The 24,539-nt window shown below is 44.4% G+C and overlaps 1 protein-coding gene across 1 annotated transcript in view; it reads right to left on the bottom strand.

Moving 5' to 3' along the window:
• Positions 1 to 24,539, bottom strand: part of TCF7 (transcription factor 7 (T-cell specific, HMG-box)) — a 176,109-nt gene that overhangs the window by 51,115 nt on the left and 100,455 nt on the right. The window contains exon 4 of the mRNA XM_015429472.1: positions 1,416 to 1,548. Within this exon, the coding sequence (XP_015284958.1) occupies positions 1,416 to 1,548 (133 nt within the window). The remainder of the gene's footprint in view (positions 1 to 1,415; positions 1,549 to 24,539) is intronic.

The following is a 24,539-nucleotide window of genomic DNA, read 5'->3' as shown; positions in this document are numbered from 1 at the left end:
GTTACAACAATTACCAAAGATAAAAATTCCCAATTGTTAAGTTGATGTCAGGTCTCCCAGTTAAGACACTCTCCACATACAATGTGGCAATGATAGTTTATTGAGATATGCTTACTTCAGGAAACAAGCTCTGTGTCAGAACTGGAAAATGGCATGCAAAATCCCCTATTATAGGTAATACAAAATACACCCCACACCTCTTGCATACGTCCCCATTCAGCCCCTACAGTTACCATGGCAACCCTAACAGATATACGGTGCCTTATCTACATCTTAGCTTGGCAGAGAAGACTCCCAAGGCCAGCTCCCTTGGGAAACAGCTTCAGGGCACAACTTGAAGGAAATGTTATGGCTTCTACAAGCGTTCACTCCAAACACCCATGGACTCCTCTCAGGAATTCCCTTCCCCCCATATCTATGGCAAGCAGTGAAGTGGAACATGGTGAAATGAAACCAATGCTTGACAGCTGATAGTGCAACCAAGAGTACAACTGGCAGTGGAACTTGCATGGATCACACTACCATTTGACCCACTACTGGCAGCTTGCGGGTAATGCAATAAATGTGGGTTTAGAGGTGTTATGCTCATTGTGTGGCATTTTATAAACATTTTATAATGCCCACAACTCACCCCAGATACGTTCGGTTGACCACTTCACCACATCAATCTGTGTAATTTGGGCCTTATACTTAAGAGGAAACGCATGTATTAGAATATTGCTTTTATTTCAGATTTGGAAGGGGGTAATTTGAAGTGGAGAAGCATTTGGGCCAGCGATACTTAACCCTTTCCCTGCTCACAGCTTCTCTGCTGCAAATCAACTCTGTCTCCAACCCACTTTTCTGTCAGTCGGCTCAAATCATATTGGTCCTTATAAGTGTGCATTTTGAGCCCCATAAGGGGAAAGGCAGCTGGGAACCATTTGGAGTGAAGAAATGTCACTCAGGGAAAGAAGTTAAGTACCCTTCTACCACTTCTCCACCCACAATGTCCCCCCTGAAGGTTCTTTCCTAATAAACAAAATTAAATCTGCAAAAGTATTGGTGCTCTAATACACACATGTGCATAGAACATGACATTCAGTCATCAAGGAAGCATGGAAAATGGGTAGGGTCTACTGAGTGGGTCAATATTTGCAGTGGACAGATGCTCCAGTCTTCAGTGATGTGGGAGGGCTTCTAGAGTCCTGGTTCCACTGGTGGACCTCCTGATGGCACCTGATATTTTTGGTCACTGTGTGACAGAGTGTTGGACTGGATGGACCATTGGCTTGATCCAACATTGGCTTCTATTATGTTCTTATGATAGCATATTTACAAATTGAACACAATTACACATTTTCCCTTAGATATCTTTTCAAAGATCACCCTCAGTCCCCAAGTAACACAAAAGGGGTACAGAGAATTGTGGTTACCTTGTTTCTGATTGATGTCGGCTGGCAAGTGTGGCGAATGGGAGCCATGGCTGAAATGTTCATTGCCATATGGGATGAGTGGGGTGAGTGGATGGACACCATGGGACGGCTGTACTACAGGAACCTTGTTGGACTGAAAAATACAAATCAAGGGGAGAGAAGGTTGAACAATTTTAGCATATGAGTTGTAATAATCCAGGAGAAAAAACATAGACATCCTAAAATGACCCTCAGAATAGCTGAGGCTGGCCAGGTCAGCAACTTCTTCACAGACATCACCCAAGGGAGAGTGACTCCAAGAATATCAATACTAGAAAGCAAGCACTTCAGTCTGTGTATGAGTATCTGGACTGACACTGTCTGGTTCAGCCTTTTGTTAACAAGATAGCTGGAATGATAATGAATTACAACAGGCTTATCAAAGGAAGGATTCACAGGTGTATGCACTTTGTCGAAGTCTTTCTGGTGTGTCCATGGTGCCTAGTTTGTGTTTATGATACAATTCTCTCATGTGAAATCCTCATCTCAATTAACACATCAACTTTTCAGCAGCAAATTACTTTAAGAATTTTAACAGAAATAGGTGTGTGTATGTATGTGTGTAAAGTGCCATCAAGTTGCCATCTGACGTATGGCAACCCTGTAGGGTTTTCAAGGCAAGAGACGAACAGAGGTGGTTTGCCATTTCCGTCCTCTGCATAGCAACCCTGGAATTCTTTGGTGGTGTCCTATCCAAATACTAATCAGTACTGACCATGCTTACCTTCTGAGATGTGGCAAGATCGGGCTAGCCTGAATGCCACATATTCCCTGGGCTAAAGATTATTTCATGCCTTCCTTGGGCTGTGCAAATAGCTTTTCCTCAGATTCATTACATGGCACTGCTATAATTTTTGAATGCCGGCCACACTGTGGACAAGCCCAGTCACAGAGGTTCTTCCATGGAGTGGATTTTCTCCCCACTGCGGGTGTTGATTCATAGTCCCGCATGATCAGCTCTACCCACATGGCTAGTAAAGATAAAGGTAAAGGTTTTCCTTGCTTGAAAGCCAGTCAAATCTGACTCTAGGGATGCAGTGCTCAACTTTGTTTCCAAGCCGAAGAGCCAGCGCTGTTCAAAGACATTTCCGCGGTCATGTGTCCAGCATGACTAGACGCCGAGGCGCACGGAACGCTGTTACCTTCCCACTGAAGTGGTACCTATTTATCTACTTGCAATTTCTTGCTTTCGAACTGCTAGGTTGGCAGGAGCTGGGACCAGGGACGGGAGCTCACTCCGTCTTGCAGCACTCGGGTCTCAAACTGCTGAACTACCGACCTTCTGGTCTGCAGTTCAGCATCTTAACCACATGGCTACAGGACTTCAAATATTCACCAGTGCTAGGAGATTAAACCTATGCAAAAGTAGCTTTGATGGCACAACTACGATATGTAGAATCTCAGTGTGCAAATGAAAAGCTGCCCAAACTCATGGCTCCAAGGTCTGTAGCAGCATGGCGTTATGGCTTAGCAGCAAAACAGGAGTTGTTGTTATTATTTCTCACTGGGACTCAAAGGCTGATTACAACTATGATAAGAACTGTTCAATCAGCAAATGAATTACAAGGTATGATAAAATTTTTTGAATCCAACAGCAAACATTCCTGGTAAAACAAGAGTATTGGGTAAGCTGTGTACTGTGTACGGCTCAGAGATTGTGAGGCGGCTGACAGGTTCAGTCCAGAAGAATGATCTCCAAATGTAGAACAGGGTCCATCAAGGGATCATGAACCAATTTCACTTTACAAAATCATCCACGCAGGATGAATGGTGTTAGGGAAATGTAACTTCCAGCTTAGCCAAAAGGCCTGAGAAAAGAGTGCCAAAGAAGCATAACCTGCAATTGCTAGGTCCCTCCTACTCCTTGCTAAAGGAGAAAAGGACAGGACAGCTACCAGAACAGGATGATTTATGACTCTCTCTCTCTCTGAAGTTACTTTGCACCAAACAGTAATTGTTGCAAGACTAGCTAGAAAACACTTGATGGTTCACTATCAGAACAAAACACAGAGGAACTTGTCTGAAAGAGAAAAAGAACAGTTTTAGTGTTGTTAGAGACGTTCATGCACAAGCCTCCTTGACTGCCTCAAGCATTCCTACCTTTTCATACTTGCCCAGTTTCGCCCACAGTTGTCTTTAAATTGACACTGACTTCTCCATAGCTGGAAAAATCAAGTTTTGGCACTCAAACACAGAAGGCATTCTTACAGGAAACAGATTAGGAGCAACAAGGGCTGTCTACACAGAAGTCTTTATTCAGGGTTAATACCAAAATCTAAAGACTGCTTCATACATAATACCAATCCTATTTAAATGTATCTTGTCATGTGTGATAATCTCACAATATGCATTTTGCTGAATGTACACATCCTAAAAAGCACAAGACAGTCACTGCTTCTGAGAACCAAACTTCGAGTTATACGGGATACTGTTGCGGTTGCCAGGCATGGCAGCTGGCAGGGAATGGGGGGAAGTGGGTACTTACTGTGGGGGGGAACAACTGTCATCACCACATTATGACATCACTTCCAGCGTGACCCAGAAGCACTGGCATCATGCTGAGGTGATGATCTAGCACTTGCCCGAAAATCTTGCCCGAAACCATAAAGTTTTGGCAAGAGTGCTAGAGCATCACCCCAGCACCATGCCGGTGCTTCCAGGTTGTGCTGGAAGTAAAACCATCACACAGGAACAATGATTACTGTACAGAGGAGGAGAGTGTGTGTACATTCAGCAAAATATATACCTATGCAGTCATTACTAGGATTACTAGTTCTTGAAATACAGTAATGTATTTCCTGAGTGGAGAGTCTAGAGTCAGGACATGGGGCTCACTGAAAATACTTCAGCATCTAAAATGGATGGCTATTGCATCTAGTCCTTTTACCACCAAACAACTCATCCACACGTGGTAGCAGGCAACCAACAGGTCACAGCGTAATTCAGGATACAGCTACAGCACAATCAAAAAGCAAGACATAACCTACAGAGTCAGTAATTCAGGAAAGTGAGCCATGACACACATTTCAGGTCAAGTAATACATATGCCTTGTAACCAAGGAATTAGGAATGTAGGAAATGTTTTACAGACGGGCAAATACGGAGGCAAAGACATTATGGGCCCAAGGCTACTCAATAAATTAATCATTTCTGTTCAACAGAAATAGAAGATAAGTTAGAAAACAGCTGATGGTTCACTATCAGAACAAATACAGAAGACCTTGGAGAAAAAAGAACAGTTGTTGTGCTGCTGGAAAAATATTTAAAACTAATTCTGTTATATCTAAGACCCCTGTTTCCATACTGAATGGTGGTTTATTTTACTCTGCTATGGATTTTCCAGAATAAAGTTCCTGACAGAAAGCACTCAAGCCACATCAATACCTGAACAGACAAAGCTATTGAATTAGACCATTAGTCCACCAAATTTAGGAGCTGTGGTGGCTCAAGTGGTTAAGACGCTGAACTGCAGGCTATGGAAGGTTGGTAGTTCAGCAGTTCGAGACCTGGGTGCCGCATGACGGAGTGAGCTCCTGTCTCTAGTTCCAGCTCCTGCCAACCTAGCAGTTTGAAAGCAAGAAATTGCAAGTAGATAAATAGGGACCACTTCAGCATTCTGTGCGTCTTGGTGTTTAGTTGTGCCGGCCACATGACCACGGAAACATCTTCGGACAGCGCTGGCTCTTTGGCTTTGAAACGGAGATGAGCACCGCAACCCTAGAGTCGGATCCGACTGGCTTTCGAGCAAGGGAACCTTTACCTTTACTTTACTTAGCTAAAGGTCTTTATATCACTTAGGACCAAATTCTATTTTTAAGAAGAAGAGATTGGATTTATACCCCGCCCTTCACTACCCAAAGGTGTCTCAGAGCGGCTTACAAACTCCTTTCCCTTCCCCTCCCCACAACAGACACCCTGTGAGGTAGGTGGGAAGTGCTGGGAATTGAACCCAGAAATTTTATCAATGAGCCACAGCCTCACCTCAAAAGTCAGATATACATACAAAGGAAAACAGTGCTGGAAGCCTCTCTCTCTCACATACTCACACACACACACAAAAGGTCTGGTCCTCAGGACTGCCACCTTGCTGCCTGTTTCTCCAGGCCCATTCATCACCTCCCGCACTCTGCTTGCAAGGGAAGCAGATGAACCAGCAGTTTGACCTAAATACACAGTCACACAGCTTCTACTGATCAGACCATGGGCTCCTGTTTCTCCAGGCCCATTCATCACCTCCTGCACTCTGTTTGCAAGGGAAGCACATGAACCAGCAGTTTGGCCTAAATACACAGACACACAGCTTCTACTGATCAGACCACGGGCCGGGAGACTGACATTCAGGGCCAGCCCCCTCTTCTGTGCTGGCTCACATTTGGGTTGAGTTATTCCACAAGTCCTACGGATGCTCACTAGCTCTGCTCTTTCCGGAATCTCCTACTGCTCGTAGCTCAGCAGGTTCTGTGGAACAATGCTTCCTGTAGCCCACTGCCTCAGCAATCCACACGGAGTAAGCTTTCACATACTAGACCTAAATTAAGTGCAGCAGCAGATGGTAGGGAGCACCCTCCCCCGTCGAGGGGGTTTGTGGAGTGTCGGTGGTGAGCGGTGAGTGGCAGAGCGGCGAGCGGCAAAAAGATGGCAACCGAATGTAACATCCACGGTGGACCGGACGCAGTGGAGAGGCAGAGCCAGGAGACGCGAAGTTCGTGGAAGGCGCAGGAGCGGCGGTGCCTAAGCGGACGGAGCCGGAGCCGCGCCGGAGCATACCTGTGCGCCAGAGGGGCCTGCCGATCCACCACCGGAAGACCGTGAGGAGAAGGAGGAAGTGAGAGCCGGAAGACGGAAAAAGCTGAGCCAACAAGCCGACCCGGAGGAAGAAGATCAACAAAGACCTCCACAGGGTGCCGGTAGGGCAGTCCCCATCCCCAGTATATGTGGCCATAGGTAGGGATAAGCGATTAACTGTAAGCCGCTCAGAGACCCCCTGGGGGTTCGAGCGGGGTAGAAAGTTGAAAGATAAATAAAAAATAAATAAAAATCATGGCTGGCAGTAGATGGGAGAATCACCTGCTATCTCATGGGCTCAAAGAGAGTGAGCATCAACCCTGGCAAACCTAAGTGAAGAGTGGTGATGCCACCGCAGTGGCCGGGTCACCTGCTACCATTGCCATGCTACCGGTCTGAGTGAACCCTGGGAGGTTTACTGTAAACCTTGGTAGATCTAAAATGAAGCTGAGTAGCATCCCTGGGTGAATGACATGTGGTCACCCATGTTGCCTTAAAAGCCCTAAGCCACATCAAGTCAGGCGTGGGGGGGGGTAACCTGCCAGTTGCAGGAGCAGCAATCAGCCCTGATCATTTCTGTTCTCTGATCATTTCTGGGGGGCTTCTTCCCCCATAGTATTCATGTGCGGCCAGTGCCTGCATATGCAAAACAAAAATGTGTGTACTGCAAATGGGAAAAAAAGCCTTCTTTTTATTCTGCCATTATCCCCATTATACAAAGAACAGAGTATTCTGGCAACAGGCCAGCTGGGGGAGATGGGGGGGAAAGTGGGAAAGTGGCCAATTTGGCAACTCTCTCTGCAAATGGTGCTGTCCTTTAAACTCTCTACAGCTCACAGGTGCTGCAACAGGCCACCCTCAGGGGGTTATTCCACTAGAACAGAAGTATTGCTGTATTACTGCGGTTTGGTGTTCATGGTTACCATGAATGTATCTACCCTACAGGCTTGGCCTAAAGTGTTTATGCCTGGTGGGAGCAAGGACCTATGACAAAATAACATTAATGCTTCTTAACAACTGGGGATATTTCCTCTAGCAAGTAGTGTCCATTGAAGAAATATGCAAGAGTCCTGCGGCACTTGAAAGTCCCTCACATTTTTATTCCAGCCTAAGTGTTCATGGACTAGGTCCACTTTGTCAGATGTGTGAAGGGAATCCTCATGGTTAGGAAGTGGCTCTCTTCAAGTGCACATGTGGGGGGAGTTAAAGCCCCTCCCTGCTGAAAGGAATGAAACAGAGGAATATTATAGGAAAGAGAGAGAACACTTTCGGCAGAAAAAAAAGACAGCTGTGAGCCTGCTGAAACACCTCAGGAGTACCAGCTCTCTCCCTCCTGGGGGATCTGCTGCCTTTTAGGAGTGCTTCTTTGCTTTATTTACAAATATACAAGGTGAGCACAGATGCAGAACAATGCTACGTAGATACATTAAGATGCCAAAGGGAAACCAAACGGGGAAACACTGCCCATGGAGCTTCTCATGACCTGAGGAAGTGGGAAGGTTGTAACTGAATATACAAACAGCCTTTTTGTTTAAAAGACACTTTTAATTCCTAACAGAACCAATTGTGACACTGTTTTTTTCATTCATTTATACCCTGCCCTTCTCCTCAATGGGGACCCAAGACGGCGTACATCATTCTCCTTTACTCCATTTTAACCTCACAACAACCCTGAGAGAGTGTGACTGGCCCAAGGTCACCCAGGGAACTTCCATGGCATGGATGAATCTGGCTCTCTCAGACACTAGTATGACACTTTTAACAACCATACCATACTGGCTCTATGCCACAGAGTTTGCAATATCTGCAACCATATCATTGCATGCAAATATAGAAATTTCATGTTAGAAATGCTTACAGCTATAAGAATAACCAAAAAAAAAAAAATGTGAACCCAGTCTGGATTAAAGACCCAAAATATACAAGTCAAATAGAAAAGTGACCTCATTTGTCTCCTCACAAATTCTCATTCTTTACGAATCAGCCTCAAAGCGCCAGCTGTATCCCTTCCTGCTTCTTCTTGGTTGGCGGACTTGACTGTTCCTTAATTTACTAAGGCTTTGATCCAAGGAAAATTTTCCTGTGGACTTCAATGTGAATTAGCGTTGGCCCTTGGAGCTTTCAGGCAGCATATAGAGGTTAAGTGCTTGGCACATTTCCAAACAGCTTGTGGGGACACACCTGCAATCTCATTTCTGTTTTTTTTTTTTAACCAGACACATAATTTCTTTCTTTTTTAAAAAAAGGAGATAAGCAGGTACCACCACAGTCAATCAAAAAATGTACCCATTCTAACCACAGGATTCAAATGACATAACAGACATAAGGCATTCAAGTTTTGTGGTGAATTTCTGTCAAAGCAGGGTCTGTGTAGGGGGGTGTAAGTGCCTCTGTGCTGGGAAACACAACTGCAAGTCTGAGAAATGTGTCAGTGTTTGTAAACTTTGTGTTCAGGTTCTCGAGAAATTCAGCTTTTTTAAAAAGGGGGGAGGGGCCCAGGGAGTTCAGACACACAGCTGCCACCTGTCAGAAGGATAAGTATACAGGGGACCAACGTATCTATGAGACCGCCTCTCCTGGTATATCCCCCAAAGAGCACAACACTCAGGGAAGAAGAACCTACTGGTGATCCCTGGCCTATAAAGTATTTGGATGTCCTCAACCAGAGCCAGGGCTCTTTTGGCCCTGGTAGAACTTTCTGCCAAATGATATTTGTGCCCTGCAGGACTTAATGCAGTTCTGCAGGGCCTGTAAGACAGGGATGTTCCGCCAGTTCTATGGCTCAGGACAGCAATGGTTGGTTTCCCATCTAGGCAAGGTGAAGTGGAAGGTGATGAGTTGAAGGAACAGCTGCTTCTATCTATTCTACCATCTCATACCACCCAACACTCTTGACCTTTGTCTGCGCCTTGTTCCACCACTGCCCAAGAGCTGGAGCAACTAATGTTCCTCCGATCGTTGTTCAAACACAGTGTGGCAAGCCAGGCATGTCTAGTAGGACTTCCTAAACTCCACAGCCCTACTAGGCATGTGTGGCTTGCCATTCAGCATTTCAACATGACTGGTAATGAGGCAAAGAAAATTTGATGCTCCAGCTCCAGGTGGAGATAGTAAGGGTCAAATGAGATGTTATGGTGCCCATGGGTCCAATTTATGGATGCCAATGCCATTTTAGAGATGAACTCAGCCATTTAAAAATGCTGCAAGGGCCCAATCCTGATCACACCCACAGTGTGGCAGGACTAGGCAATCTTGTGTCCCCTCCCCAAGCCTTTTCAAGCGCCAGAAGAGGCCCCCCCAGCTGTTGAAAAAGAACAGGGGAAGGGGACAAGATTGCCTAGCCCAGATGCCCTGTGGGCCTTGCATCCTTTTTAAAATGTTTAAGTTCAGCTCTAAAATGGCATCAGCATCCATGGGTCAGACCTGTGGACGCAATAACATCTAGTTTGGCTCTAAGAGGTGGGTAGGAATATGGTGACAGCAGCAGCCTACAGGAGCACCCGCATAGATATCCTTAAGTGGATCATTTCACTAAATTGTGTTCCTCAAGGTTTCAGATGTGGTAAAAACGAATAGCTAATCATGATATTCTCCTTTCATTTCCATTAAAAATCCCTACTAAACAAACAGGTGATCAAACACCTGTAAATGTGAACTGTACCGGATGGCAACATCATCTCTAGGCATTGCATTTAGGAAATGCTTGAGGACTGCTACGTAAGAAGTTTGCCAAAAAAAAAAAAATCAGTTCCTTTCCTTGTCTGGACTGCTGCTTAAGCATCTAGCACAGCATGCTATGGAACTACTTACAATATTTAAGTCAGATTTCAGCTCCTAATCCATAAATGTCTGCTGTTACATTTTAGTTAAATGCTATTATTTTTATACTTATATCCCAGAAATGCTGAGCCCCTCAGGGCTCCCACAGCTATTTCAACAATACAAAGCCATTTAAAACAATGGCTAAACACAAACCTCCAGCATAACTGAACAAGCCATCAAGCTGAAAGACAAAAATGAATCACTAATCCAGCAAACCATACTCCTTCTCAAAATGAAGCTTGATTTCCTGATGGCTGCATGGGAGACAGTCTGTGGTCTAATTTCTATTTGAGGCAACATTTTAAATAGGCTACTAGCCCTTTAAAACAACTTTCAGTGGTCCCAGCTGGTACTTCAGATTTCCTCTTTGAAAGACCTTGATGGAACCCATCTTGATTAACAACATACCTTGTTTCTCTTAGCACATTAGTTTAATTCTCTCACCGTGTGTTAGACTTTTTTTTACATAAATTTGTCTAGCTGGCTTCTCTGACTCATTTGTTTTGAACCCTGAGATGACCTCAGTGACTGAAGAGATGCTCTATACCTTTATATACCCTGCTGCAGCAGATAACACCATAGCACTTGCTGGCTATCATTTCCATATCCACCATAGAAGAGGAGAGAAAGTGGTACAATAGACATTACTGTGCTAGTTCTGCCACAATTCAAAGATGCTCTGGATAACAAAGCCACATTTTCAACTGACAATAGCTCCCCCATTATGCATCTTTGAAGCCTGTGATAGTTGGTGGACCATACAGCACAGTTCCAAGGTGGGAAAGGTTGGAAAGTTGCCTCCCTAGGCTAACTGCAACAGACAATTTGTCTCATATTCAGTTTCGTCTCCCTCTGGCACAAATTGCAACGTGCATAAGATGTCTGAACAGTTCATCAAAAGTATAAATTGCAAATTTGCATCCAAATACTACTCTCACATTAAGAATATGTGTCATTGTTTCACAGTTCAGAAACTGTGGTTTCCATTTGTGATGAACAATTCAATATGGTTCCCTACAAATGTTGTGTAACCTGGACTAAGAAAATAGAATCTCGCAATGGGCAGAATGACCTTGTAGAGAAGACACTTTACATGGCAAGTTCATATTTACTGCATATACATAGTATTTACAACCAGAAGCAGAGCTGTTCTGGATAGTCAGAGGTCTGTTGGTATCTGGCTTGTAGGAGGAGGTGGACTGTCCCACTGTTGTGAAGTATCAGTTAATAAAGTCAGATAGTGGCAGGGTGCCAACAAATAGTTCAACTTGAGGATGTAGACAGGATTCCTGGAAGTATGAGGCCTACCACCTGCTTGTACAGCTTGTACAGTTAATGAGCGGGTGGTCACCCCAGTCTTGTGGTAGCCTGTGATGCATTCACTACTAAGTTTACCATGGGCCTAGGACATTTCACAGCTATCGATCAGTCTCAAAGGCTCCATTCTTGAACAAGGTGACTGAATGGGCAGTGGCTGGATAACTACAAGCTTTCCTGGATGAAGTACATTATTTAGATTCTTTCCAGTCTGTTTTTAGGCCTGGTTATAGGACTGAAACAGCCTTGGTTGCCCTGGTGGATGACCTGTGCCAAGAGATGGACTGAGGGAGTGATTCTCTGTTGATTCTACTGGGCCTCTCAGCAGCTTTTGATACCATTGATCTCCCTTAAATTTTGCCTTTGTTCTGGTTTATCTGTGTTATGCCAATAAAGGTTTTCTGTTTTGATACCATTGATCATGATATCCTTATGGACCACCTTCCTTAGTCTTTGACCTGTGGGATCCTTGTCTTGTTTCCTATGCTCTTTAACATGTACACAAATCTGTTGCGTGAGGACATCCAGAGATCTGGGTTACATTGGGATCCCCAATATGGGGATGACACTCAGCTCTGTCTCACACTTCTGGTTGATCCCAGGGAGTCTGCAGAAACCCTGAACCAGTGCATGGAAGCAGTTTTGGAGTGTATGTGGGCTAATGAACTGAAGTTTAATCCTGACAAGACAGAAGTGCTACTGGTGAGCAGAAGGTCTAACCTGAGACCTAAGGTCATCTATTCTGGATGACATTGTAGTCCTCTTGAAGGATCACATTTGTAGTTTGGGGGTGCTCTTGAAGCTGGTTAAGCAGATGGCAGATATGGCCTGGAGTGCCTTTTACCCACTTCAACTGGTTAACCAGCTGTGGTTTTTCCTGTGAAAAGATCTGGCCACTGTACTGCATGACTTGGTTACATCTAGATTAGATTACTGCAGTGCAATGTGCTCTACATGGAGCTGCCCTTGAAAAGTGTTTGGAAACTTCAGTTTGTGCAGAATGCTACAGTCCGTGTGTTGACTGGAGTGGGTTGTAGCGACTGTGTCACCGCAGTCTTGGCCTATCTAAACTGGCTCCTGATTTGCTACTGGGCACAATTTAAGATGTTGGTGTTGAACTTTAGAGCCCTTTATGGTTTTGGACCAACATACCTGAAAGACCACCTACTTCATTAAGAACTTACTGGACCATTGCTGTCATCATCCACGATCTTGCTTCAGCTGTCAACCCAGGAGAGGGCCTTTTTGGTCTTGGCACAAAACCTCTACAACTTCTCCTTAGTGAGACTTGTCTGTCCCCTTTGGTTGCTACCAGCGAATGAAGACTTTTAAAAATGCTGGTTGGTGTTTGCTCAGCGATCTCTCCTTCCTGCCCAATTTCTTAGTTGTTGTTTCTATGTTTTTGCATGTGTATTTTAGCTCTAGTTGTAATTGTTTTAATAATGTAGGGGATGATTTTAATGGTTTTTAAGATGATAATGATGATGATTTGTTTTAATTTATAGACTGCCCTTCCCCTAGGGGCTCAGGGTGGTGTACAACATCCAACAAGTACATATCAATCAATAATGAAATTTAGTTTAAACAATGTAACAATTAAAACAATACAATACATGCAGTAAAAAAATCTGGGTGGTGTTTGATGCCAATTTATACCCTTCCCCGTGTGTGGGGGGGGAGGAGAGTGATGGAAGCCAGGCCTGATGGTAAACTGTTGCTGTCCTCAACCATAGGCCTGGTGGAATGTCTCTTGTCTTACAAGCCTTGTGGAACCAAGTCCCAAAGGACACAGATGTCACTAGGCAAAGAGTTCTACCAGGCCGGGGCCAGGGCTGAAAAGGCCCTGTCTCTGGTCGAGGACAGCTGGATGTCTTTTGGGCCAGGGATCACCAGGAGATTTTGCTCCCCAGAGCGTAATGCTCTTTGGGGGGTATGCCAGGAGAGGCAGTCCTGAAGGTGCGTTGCCCCCAGACCATTTAACGTCTTAAAGATTAATACCAGAACCTTGAACTTTATCCGGTATTCAACCTGGAGCCAGTGCAGCTGGCAAAGCACTGGCTAAATATATGTTGTCACAGGGATCCCCGTAAGGACCTGGGCCACCGCATTCTGGACCAGTTGTAATTTCCAGGTCAGTCTCAAGGGTAAGCCAATGTAAAGGGCATTACAGTAGCTAACCTGGAGGTGACCATTGCATGAATTGTTGTAGCTAGGTCAGAGGGATAGAGGAAGGGGGCCAGTTGCCTGATCTGGCACAGCTGGGAAAACGCCAGTCTGGCAATGTTTATGATCTAGGCCTCCATCGATAGGGAGGCATCCAAGATCACACCCAGGCTCTTGGTGGTTGGCAATGGTGTTAAAGATGCACTGTCAAGAGCTGGGAGATGGCACCCCACCCCTGAGTCCCCCCGAACCAGCCACAGAACCTCTGTCTTTGATGGATTCAGTCTCAGTCCGCTCTGTTTCAGCCACCCAACCAGTCCTTTGACCAAACTAGATGGGGCTGTATCAATCTGTCCATCAATGGATATAGCTGAGTACGTAGTTTTATTATGTATATTTTTATTATGTAGTTTTATTATATATATTTTTAGCTTGTTAGCTGCCTTGGTGGCTGTTTTGAGAACACAAAAGTAAGGTATATTTTTTGTAAATAAATAATACCGCAGTTGACAGAATTTGCCATTCTGAAAATAGTGTTCATTATGTTTTAAGAACAGTAAATTAGCCATGCGTTTTCACTCACTGCAAAAGTATCTGTACTAGGGCCATGGAGTCTACAATGTGTACAATGCGCAGTGGTTGTTTTCTAAAAATCTGTTTTCCATAAATTTATGGACCTATTGAGAGAAAAAAAGCCATAAGTACAAACTGTGATCTCTATTAACTACCAACCTTTTAGGCCTAAAGAAAACAAAACCTTTGACCACCGCCTTTAATTTAATTTAATGAAGATGTCAGCAAGGCACTCATTCTTATGGCCCTTATGAGGTTACTATGTGTCAGCATGATTTATTTGTATAAATAATTTTCATCTGCATATTTCAAAAGTAAAGGCTGGATAGCAAACACATGTGATCATTGTGGCTAACAGTGAAAACCCTTGAACAGGGAAAGCTCTTTGATTGCATATTGTTTCAGGTCTTGATAAAGACCGGACAAAGGCATTATTAAAACTCTCAGCCTAGGATACATTGGGAAGCTAGATCTGTAGGTATTCTGCCAGTGGAATTATTGTTTTCATAGTGCAGAAAGGGAGACAATTTAGCACCCAAATCCCCCTGCTGGAGCGATGAGGGGACCTGGTAACCCTAAGCAAACCTTATTCATTTTTACAAACACAGTTACATAACATCTGCATATAGCAAATACAATTTCTATCCTTGTAAAAGACTGAGGAGTTCTTTTCTTTTTTCACTCCTTTGACACACAAGGGTGGAAGATGAATGTGCTCCACAATAATAATACAGTGTAAGTGGTCATTTTTGTTACAGTCATATTTCCAGCCTCATCTCATGTTCTATATAATACACGCAAGCCTCTAGCAGCCTCCTAGTGGCAATCTTTGGTCAGCAGTAAGGCCAGTGTGGAAACAGCCCACTCAGTTTTGATATGACTAGTTCTGCACTCTCACCAACCAAACACTGTACACAAATTTGCTGCTGCTTAGTAAATGATCATTGTGGTTCTTAGCACTCAGGCAAATAACCTAAAGCAGTGGTGAGTTATATCAGTCACCACCGTCAAAAACTTTCCCACTTTGCTAGCCTTAAAACAGCTATTTTTAAAAGGGGGGCGGTGAGTCTGTCAACTCTATTTCTCATGCAAGAACAGAATCATTTTCACAGTGGAGACAGTCGTGAAATGCTCTGAGGACCTGCATGCCTACTTGGAGAAGTGTTAGGTTTTGGAAACAGACAGCAAGCACCAAAAACAGGAAGAAGAGGGTTACATATCAGTGAGTCCTGAACCTACTGAGATCAAGACGGGCATGCAATTTTTTTTAAAAAATCATAACACTAGTACAATAGTTGTAACTAGGCTTACCATATGCCCATTGGGGCAGAAAAGTTCCTGCTTACTGCTCCCATTGCCCACCAGTGCTTCAGGGGCTGGTAGGAAGAATTTTTTTTAAACCGCCATTGGCTGTTGATGTTATGTCACTTCCAGGGGAAACCCAGAAGTGACATCACTCCTATCTAGGAATCACCAGGAACTCTATTGTTTTACCTACCTGTAGCACAATTCTACGCATGTCTTCACAAAAGTAAGTCCCAGTATGTTCAGTGGTGCTTGCTCTAAAGTTAGGACTGCAAACTTAGATTCAGTTCAGATGTAATGTCAAACCACAGTTTGGCACTTTGGGTGAAACTTGAGCGCGCTCACTGTCATGGGTCCTGGCTCCGCTGAGGTTGACTATTCCTCAGATGAGTCATCCCAGAAGAGGAGCCTTTACCAGCACTTGAAGGAGAAGAGGCCCCAGCAGCTGCACAGGAGGGGCAGCAAGGCAAAGAGACGGAGGTGCAATCAGAGGGAGAGACTGATCCAGGGCCTGGCCCAGCACCCCCAGTTGGAAACACCCCAAGGCCAGAATCCCCAGCTAGCTCACCTGATTGTCCCAGACACAGGGCACGCCAGCGTCTGGATGTGCAGGAGAGGAGTGCCAGACTTCAGCTGTTGCAAAGGCAATGTGAGGGGCTGTGAGTCTTTGCAGATTGACTCCCAGATAAGGGAGAATCTGGTCATATACAACCCCGCTCACCTGCCTCGGTGCGGAAGCAACTGTGTGTTCTTGAACCTAGTTCTGGCTATTGGCGTCCACTCCTCGCTCCTAGCTCCTGAAAACTCTGACTGACTTCCTGCTCTGTTTCTCGACTTGCTTTTGGACTGCTTATCCAGCTCTGTTTCTTGGCTGGCTATTGGACTGCATATCCAGCTTTCAGTGAAGGGTATCCATGGTGACCAACCAAACCCAGCACACTCACACTACTCCTTCTCAGCCCTGTATCACTGACTGGTTTGCAGGGCAAGTGCAAAGCAAGATTTTATACTGGAGACAAACTATGGTTTGTCAGCTTAGTTTGCAGGTAGGGCTGCCAAATGCCCCCGGGGGGCGGATTTCCCCCTGCTTTCAAGCCCCGCTTTCCACGTGACATCACACGCTGGGCGGGGCCACGCCATTTGAGGGGAAAACAAAGAGTTTTCCCCTCAAATGGCGTGGCCCCGCCCCCAGGGTGCGACGTCACTTCCGGGTGACACGCATGCGGTGCGCATACAGCCCCCCGCTCCCGGCCAAAACATATTTGGCAACCCTATTTGCAGGGCAAGATCAAACCCTTGGCTTGCTAGTTGGGATGTAATGCCAAACTATGGTTTACCACTAACCAAGAAATAACTAATTTGTTTGTGTCACACAAAAGGAGAGAAGAGGCAAAATCATGCAAATGAGCCTGAGGCTCCATTCAGGTTCATTTCCCTATTATCATATCAAATCATAGTTTGCATCTGGATCAAGCCTGTGTCACTGATGTCTTGAGCTCTGATTGAAAAATGTACACTTCAGAAAAGCAAATAGGATTTAAAAACATTAACATTTTCAGCAAACAACCATTTTCCACCAGGCAGTCACATCTCACAGTTGTATGGGTTCATAAAAACATGAAGGAAAGCCACCAACAGTGCTTGACCCTTGGTAGTCAGCTGCAATCGGCCAAACCAAAGCACATTAATAGAAGTTTCAGGGACTCCATTCTCTGTAATGCTGTGCATTTATTACAGGTGTTGTTTCCCCCCTGTACTGAAAAGAAGGATGTCAATATTAATCATTATAAGTAAATGGTAAATAAAAGGATGAGGACCTAAGGATATACAGCACCTAAGGATATAGAACACTGAATTGCCTCTGGGGAACCAAGGGCAGGTTTGGGATGTAAACGTTAAAGCCACTGCCACTTGCACTCAAATCACTAGCCTGCATCTACTTACCAAACCTTAGTACAAGTTGCACAGAGAGATGAAGGTCATACGTAAGAGAGGTTTAACTTTCGGGTTGCTTATGCACATTTCACAGAATATGGCAACTGCCACTTCATTCGCTCCCTTCAACCTGCTATCGTGCTGCAATCAGCGACTAGTCATTTCAGTGTTTTGTGGACTAGTTCGCTTTTCTCACTTTTGCTGCAGTCATATTGTTTCAGCCCACCAACATAACAAAAAAGGAAATAAGGGAAAGTTAATACCACCTACGCTTAGGGTTTTATTATTGCTGGCTCCTTCCCACACTGCCCCGCCTGAATTTAGGAGAAGTATCTTTGATGCTATTTGCATTTGACCACATTAGCAACAGACATAAGCTATTGCTCTGACAATGGGTACATGATTAGAATGATAAGATCTATTATACACAATTGAGTCTTCATATGACGTATAGACTGAGCCCATGAGTTGCTGTGTCAGCAAATAAAGATCTGGTACACAACAACAGCTAGATTCACATTCAGTGTCACAGGTAAAACACAGGTAACATGACCCATGTGACAAGCCAGCTCTTCCCTCCTTGATGCAGAGTAGTTTGTAGACCACTGTGCAACCATTACAACATGCAAGGCTATTTCAAGGCAAAGAAAATGGCTGGGTGGTAGGGGCGGGGGGCAGGTGACACTTAGACTTACCAAGGTCCGGCAGGGGATTTGTATTTCTTGCCAGGAGCCTTGCCGCGGGGACGGCTGCACGCGCTGCACCCGCTGTCACCAGGATGTGACGTTCTACATTGCTCTGGCAACGGGGCTGTTTGGAGTCCCGTTGCCAGAGCGACGCGGAGCGTCACATCCTGATGATGGCGGGTGCAGCGCGTGCAGCCGTCCCCGCGGCAAGGGTCCTGGCAAGAAATACAAATCCCCCGCTGGACCTTGGTAAGCCTAGTGACACTCTAGTTATTTGATACCATGTATTACAGAATCCTTGTGTCATGTCTGGGGGTCCATCACAATGACCTTTTATCACACATGAGCTGCTTCAAGTGGGTAGCCGTGTTGGTCTGAAGTAACAGAACAAAGTTTGAGTCCAGTGGCACCTTTAAGACCAGCAAAGTTTTATTCAAGGTATAAGCTGTCCAATGCATGCACACTTCTTCAGATATAGTGAAACAAGACGTCCTCAACCATTACATATAGGTAGAGAGAGGGTGGGGGGTTAGTTGGAAGAAGGGCTAGTTAGAGTCAAGATGCCTAAGTAACTGGTCAATTATAGCTGAGGTTGGATTAAGGCAGTTGGTAAGAACTGTGAGTAGCCGTAAATTAGCATATAAATACAAGAGTTAAAAAACAGATGTGAGAACTGACTTTGAGTCCAGTGGCACTTCCATGACCAACAAAGTTCAATTCTGGGTATAAGTAAGAACCGAGAGACTTAGCATATGTAGATGCACACTTCTTAGATACAGTGAAACAAATTTCCTCAAACACTACATAGAGAAGGGGAGGTTAGTTGCCAGGAAGGGCCAATTAGAGTCAAGATAACTGAACAATAAATATAGCTAAAATTGGAATAATGCATTTTGTAAGACCTATGCATAGCAGCAAATTGGCATATAGATTAACAACAGATGTGAGAACTAAGTTTGAGTCCAGTGGTGCTGTTAAGATCAACAAAATTTAATTCTGGGTATAAGCGAGAACTGAGTGTCTTAGCATGTGAATGAGGTAAGAAGCTGATGTCTCTGTTAAGCCCTGGGGGTTCCATTAACCTGGGTGTTGTATAACTTGTAAGTGATCAATCTCCTGTTCCAGTCTGTTTCTGAAATTCTTTTGTAATAAAATATCTACTTTGAGGTCCCCCACTGAGTTTCCTGGGAAGCTGAAGTGTTCTCCTACAGGTTTCTCAGTTTTGTGATTTTTGATGCCAGATTTGTGTCTATTTATCCTTTGGCTTAGGGTTTGACTTATTTCTCTGATGTAGAGAATGGAAGGGCATTGTTGGCATTTAATGGCATATGCAACATTAGAAGATAAGCATGTGAATAAGCTTTGATGGTGTAGTTGATGTTGTTTTTATGTCCAGCAACTGGGTTGTCTGGGTGTATTTGGCAGCAAAGTTGGCATCTGGGTTTATTGCAAACTCTGGTACCAGTGTCCCTGTTCAAGTTAGATGTTGCATTTTTGTGGGTGAGGAGTCATTTGAGATGGGGGGATGTCTGTGCACAAGAAAAGATTTGCCCCCCCCCCCAGTACTTGTGAAAGAGAGCTGTCATTATTCAGTAGAGGTTGTAAGTCGCTGATAATGCGTTGAACTGTTTTGAGCTGAGAGCTGTATGTGACCACTAGTGGTAATAACAGAACAGAACAGGCTATGCTCCTGCAGAGTGCAGGGAGTTGGACTAGATGACCTGCAAGGTTCCTAAAAAAAACAAAACAGCCACCCACCACTGGTTAAGTCTCTTTTGGGTCTGTCTTGCAACAGGTTTTTTTTCTGGGTACCATTCTGGCTTTGTTAATCTGTTTCTTGACTTCATCGGGTAGATACTTTAGTTCCAAAAAGGTTTGTTGTAGATCCCTCAGGTGAGAATCTCTGTCTGTAGGATTGGAGCAGATGTGGCTGTAGCACAGAGCCTAGCTGTATGCAATGGATCATTTGGTATGTTTAGGATGGTAGCCCTGGAGGCTTGTAGAAACGTTCGTCAGTCAGTAGGTTTCTGTTATAAACTGGTGTCTGTGCATCCCAGATCTCTGCTGCGATTTCCGGGGGGTGGGGTGGGGGGTCTGACTCAGACCAGGACCATGGTGCATAAGGAGAGGGAGCTTCAGATCGACAGGATGCCCACTTTGACAGGCAGCCTCTTACCCTTCACCCTCTGGCCTCCACTGCTGCTCTAATTAACAACAAGAGCAAACAGCAGTAATATCTGATACTTTTGCATCAAACCCAATGGTGATGACTCCCTATAAAAGAGTTATAACTCAGTGGAAGTAGAGTTGCCAACATCGAGGTGGGGCCTGGTGTTTTCCCAGAATTACAACTGACCTACAGACTACAGAGATCAGTTCCACTGGAGAAAATGACTGCTTTGAAGGGCAAATTCTATGGCATTATACACTAATGTGGTCCCCCCCCCGACCCAACTCTCCCCAGCAGTGTTCCCTCTAAGCTGAGCTAGTGCGAGCTAGCTCACAGTTTTTTAGCCACTGGCTCCCACATTTTTGTCTTAGCTCAGGAAGGATGGCTCCAGAGCAAACGCATTTATGCAGTAGCCAAATCGCTCGCTCACAACTATAAAGCCAGTAGCTCACAAAGCAGAATTTTTGCTCACAAGACTCCACAGCTTAGAGGGAACATTGCCAGGCTCCACCCCTACGTTTCCAGGGATTTCCCATCTTGGAGTTGGCAATCCAAGTGGAAGGGCATATAATCTGCATGCAGAAGGTCTGAGGTTAGAGTTCCTGGCTTCTCTGGTGAAAGGATCACAGGCAGGAGGTGTTAGGAAAGACCTCTCTCACTTGAGCCACTAGCAATCAGAGTATACTGAGCTAGATGAGCCAACAGTCTGGCTTAAACAATTTCACATAATATTCATATACAATACTATAATAAATCTCATGCTCCACTTTGCAGTTATGCCGTGGACTGGGCAACTCATCTGAAGCTGCTGTTAGCATTCTCCTGATGCAAGTAGAACCTGATGGCACAATTCAAGTATTTACTGTAAAATTCACTTTTTAAGGATGGTGTGTCATTTTTTGAATGGTGCAGGAAAGACTGAGCAGCTCATTATTCTCTGTCTTCTTCTTCTTCTTTTTGCTTTGCAAGCATCTATCTCCTGAGAGGAAGATGTAGGAGGTTCAGTAGAGATGTTGGATGTGGAAACATAAAGGTCAAAAGGATCGTCAGAGGCTATTTGTGTGAAAGGAGATAAGACCTGAATAGATTAAATCTGTTATGGGGCAAAGAAACTGAACCCAATAAACTTTTGACCCTACTGAAAAATATAATTTTACAGTTACACTTAGATGAAAAATCTAAGATTAATCAGTAATTCCACCACTGTATTGTTCATCTAAAGCACCATCTTGTTTTTTTTTTAAAGCAACATGTTCAGTACTGAACAGTGTATAACAGTTCCCAAACGTTTTTGGCCAAAATAACTGTGATATTCTATGTAATCAAATTATTGTCTGTTTAAAAATTGTGTAATCCCTTTCTCCAGAGGCACTAGCTAAACCAAGAACATCTAGCTACACGAGAACATTTACAACTTAAGATCTTTACTCAATCTTAATAATACCTATTAAAACATTTATAAATAACGTAATAATGGAAAGATGTCCAGGCTACAAAAGTAACAACTTTTTCATCAGTTCTTCTGATGAAGTGAAATAATGAGCCTTGAGTCTTTTTATAGAAACGATACTGTGATTTTACAAAGTTGGAGAAAATATGGCAGAATACGCAGGAAAATGAGCCCTAGTAAGAATTACAAAGAGCAAGAATTAAACAATTTCAATACAAACTAAGCATTTTGCTCTTTCCAATCTTTAGAAGGCATTGTTAATAAAAATGTGCACTCTGTTCACAGGAGGAAGTTTCTGGGAAAATTCCAAAGGCAGTATATCAGGATTATTATTTAAATCTCTGTTAATTCTTCTGATAGCCTGAACTGGCTGGGCTCTGCAAAAAAAAAGAATGTCTAAATGCCAGTCCAGGGAAACAGAACTGCTCTTTCTCTGAACACTGGTTGGCCCATCTGATATACACAAAGTAGCACATTTAATGGAAAGCAACCAGAGGAAACCCTGAAATATGACTAAATAGAGTTTATTTATTAAAATCTCCTAAAATGCTTTGACACCTCCTTGGTTGCACTTATTCCTTCTCATTACAAACAATAACACAACCCTGAAAGTATGGAAGGGGAAATAAGATGCCTCTGATGTGATTCATGGGGGTTTCGATTTGTCTGACATCAGAGGGGGTGAAACTTGACTATTTCACACCGAGCAAGCATAGTTCCTCTTAATCTCACATTCTTTTATGACTATCGATGACACATTCCTCTGCAAAGCAAATGCAACTGGGCCACTGGGCTAACTTGGGAGGAGGCAAGTGGGGAATCACTAAATGGTATCAGGTCTGTTACATAAATCCCAGGTGCATGCCTCAGTTCTGTCTACTGGGTGCCTATGGGCAGGCCTTCTATTACTTGAAGAGTAATATTCATTCACATTCATTTCACCTGGAATAGAAGTGTGGACAGCTGTCTTACAGACCACTTAGTTTCCACTACTGTATTTGACATGCTAAAACCAGAATACATTGCTCAGGAGCTTTGTGGCTAAACTGAAGCCAGCTTTTCACTTGTGATATTCAGCCCCCCCCCTCCCCCCAATATTCTATGCAAGCAGAGATGCCAAGTCACAACCTGGAGATGCTACATGGACAATTCAAAAGCCAAAAAGGCAGGGGAACATTTAAACAATGGCTTCTCCCACTGCACTGCTTCTGAGGTCTCTATGGCTGTATTCAGGTATCGCAAACAAACCAGGGCCACAGTGTAGTGTACAAGTTAGTGTGTCCAACTAGGATTTTAGAAACTTGAGTTCAAATCCCCTCTTTGCCATGAAGCTCACTAGGTAACCTTAGGCCGGTCACTCTCTCTCAACCTAACTTATTGCATAGGGCTGCTGCAAAAGGAAAACTGGGAAAGGAAAACAATGTGTCCTGCACTGAGTTGCTTGGAGGAAAGATACAAATGTACTAGATAGAGAGGAGATGAGTTATTGTGACATCTGGACTGGGGCTCTTCAAACAAGATGACCCAGGAGAAGACTTGGGCTGTGGGCATGATTGCTCGAGAGAGTCCTCTACCCTGCTGGATCACTGAGGACCTTGGAGCAATGAGTGGCTGGGCAGATAGCTGAAGCACAAGTGGAGGAGAACTCAAAGTGAAGTGACTGACCACAGGTGAGAAAACATTATAGTGCCTACTCTGCGGTTTTTAATGGCAGTAATGCAAGGTCTGCCACAATTGGGTCAGCACAATGCTGTTGAGTGGAGCTTTTCTAGGCTGTGGAGGGGCTCTTATCCCAGGCTCCAAAAATGTAGACCAGGAAAAACATATAGGCCTGCTGTGATGCTTTTTGGAAGCATTTTTGCAGATGAATCCAGTATGATTTAGATTCCACAGTAGGGCAAGTTCAACTTCAGAATGCCTTTGGAGCACAGTCTGGTCCTAGTTGTACGGATGGCTTTCAACCGGTGAGGCCTGATGAAATGGACAAACTGCTCAGAAGTACATGACCCACCATGTCTAGACTTGACCCTTGCCCTTCATGGCTGTTGTTATCAAGCCAGGCAGGGATGGTCAAATGGGTCCAAGAGGTAATAAATGCCTCACTACAGGAGGGTGTAGTTTTCATTGCGCTGAAAGAGGTGGTCATGCAACTCCTCCTGAAGACGGCTTCCCTGGAAGCCACTGATCCACAGAACTATTGCCTGGTGGCCAACATTCCAATTTGGGCAAGGTGGTGGCCACACAGCTTCAGGTGGTCTTGGAGGAGATGGATTATTTAGACCCATTTCAATCTAGATTCAGTCCTGGGTTTGGGGCAGAAAAGGCCTTGGTCACCCTGACAGATGATCTTCACTTGGGAGAGTGACAGGGGAAGTGCATCTCTGTTGATTCTCTTGGACTTTTCTGTGGCATTCAATAATATCAACCAGGGTATCCTTCTGTCAATGCTCCCTCTAAGCTGTGGAGTCTTGTGAGCAAAAATTCTACTTTGTGAGCTACTGGCATTAAAGTTGTGAGCAAGCAATTTGGCTCCTGCATAAATTAGTTTGCTCTGGAGCCATCCACCCTGAGCTAAGGCAAAAATGTGTGAGCCAGAGGTTAAAAAACTGTGAGCTAGCTCACACTAACTCAGCTTAGAGGGAACACTGGAGAGGATACCAAGTGGTAATGAGGGGTGCTGTGCTTCAATGGTTCTGCTCTTACTTGACTGCCCTATTCCAGAAGATGGTGCTGGGGGGTGGTGGCTGCTGCTTGACCCCAGGGCATTTGTTATGTGGTCCTGCAGGGATCTATCTTGTTCCCTATGCTGTTTAACATCCATATGAAACCACTGGGGCAGATCATCAGGAAACTGGAAGGTGCCACCAGAGGTCATTTCG

Source organism: Gekko japonicus, unplaced genomic scaffold, assembly GCF_001447785.1.
Source record: "Gekko japonicus isolate JY-2015 unplaced genomic scaffold, Gekko_japonicus_V1.1 scaffold234, whole genome shotgun sequence".
Classification (NCBI taxonomy): Eukaryota; Metazoa; Chordata; class Lepidosauria; order Squamata; family Gekkonidae; genus Gekko; species Gekko japonicus.
This window is presented reverse-complemented; position numbering and strand designations above follow the sequence as displayed.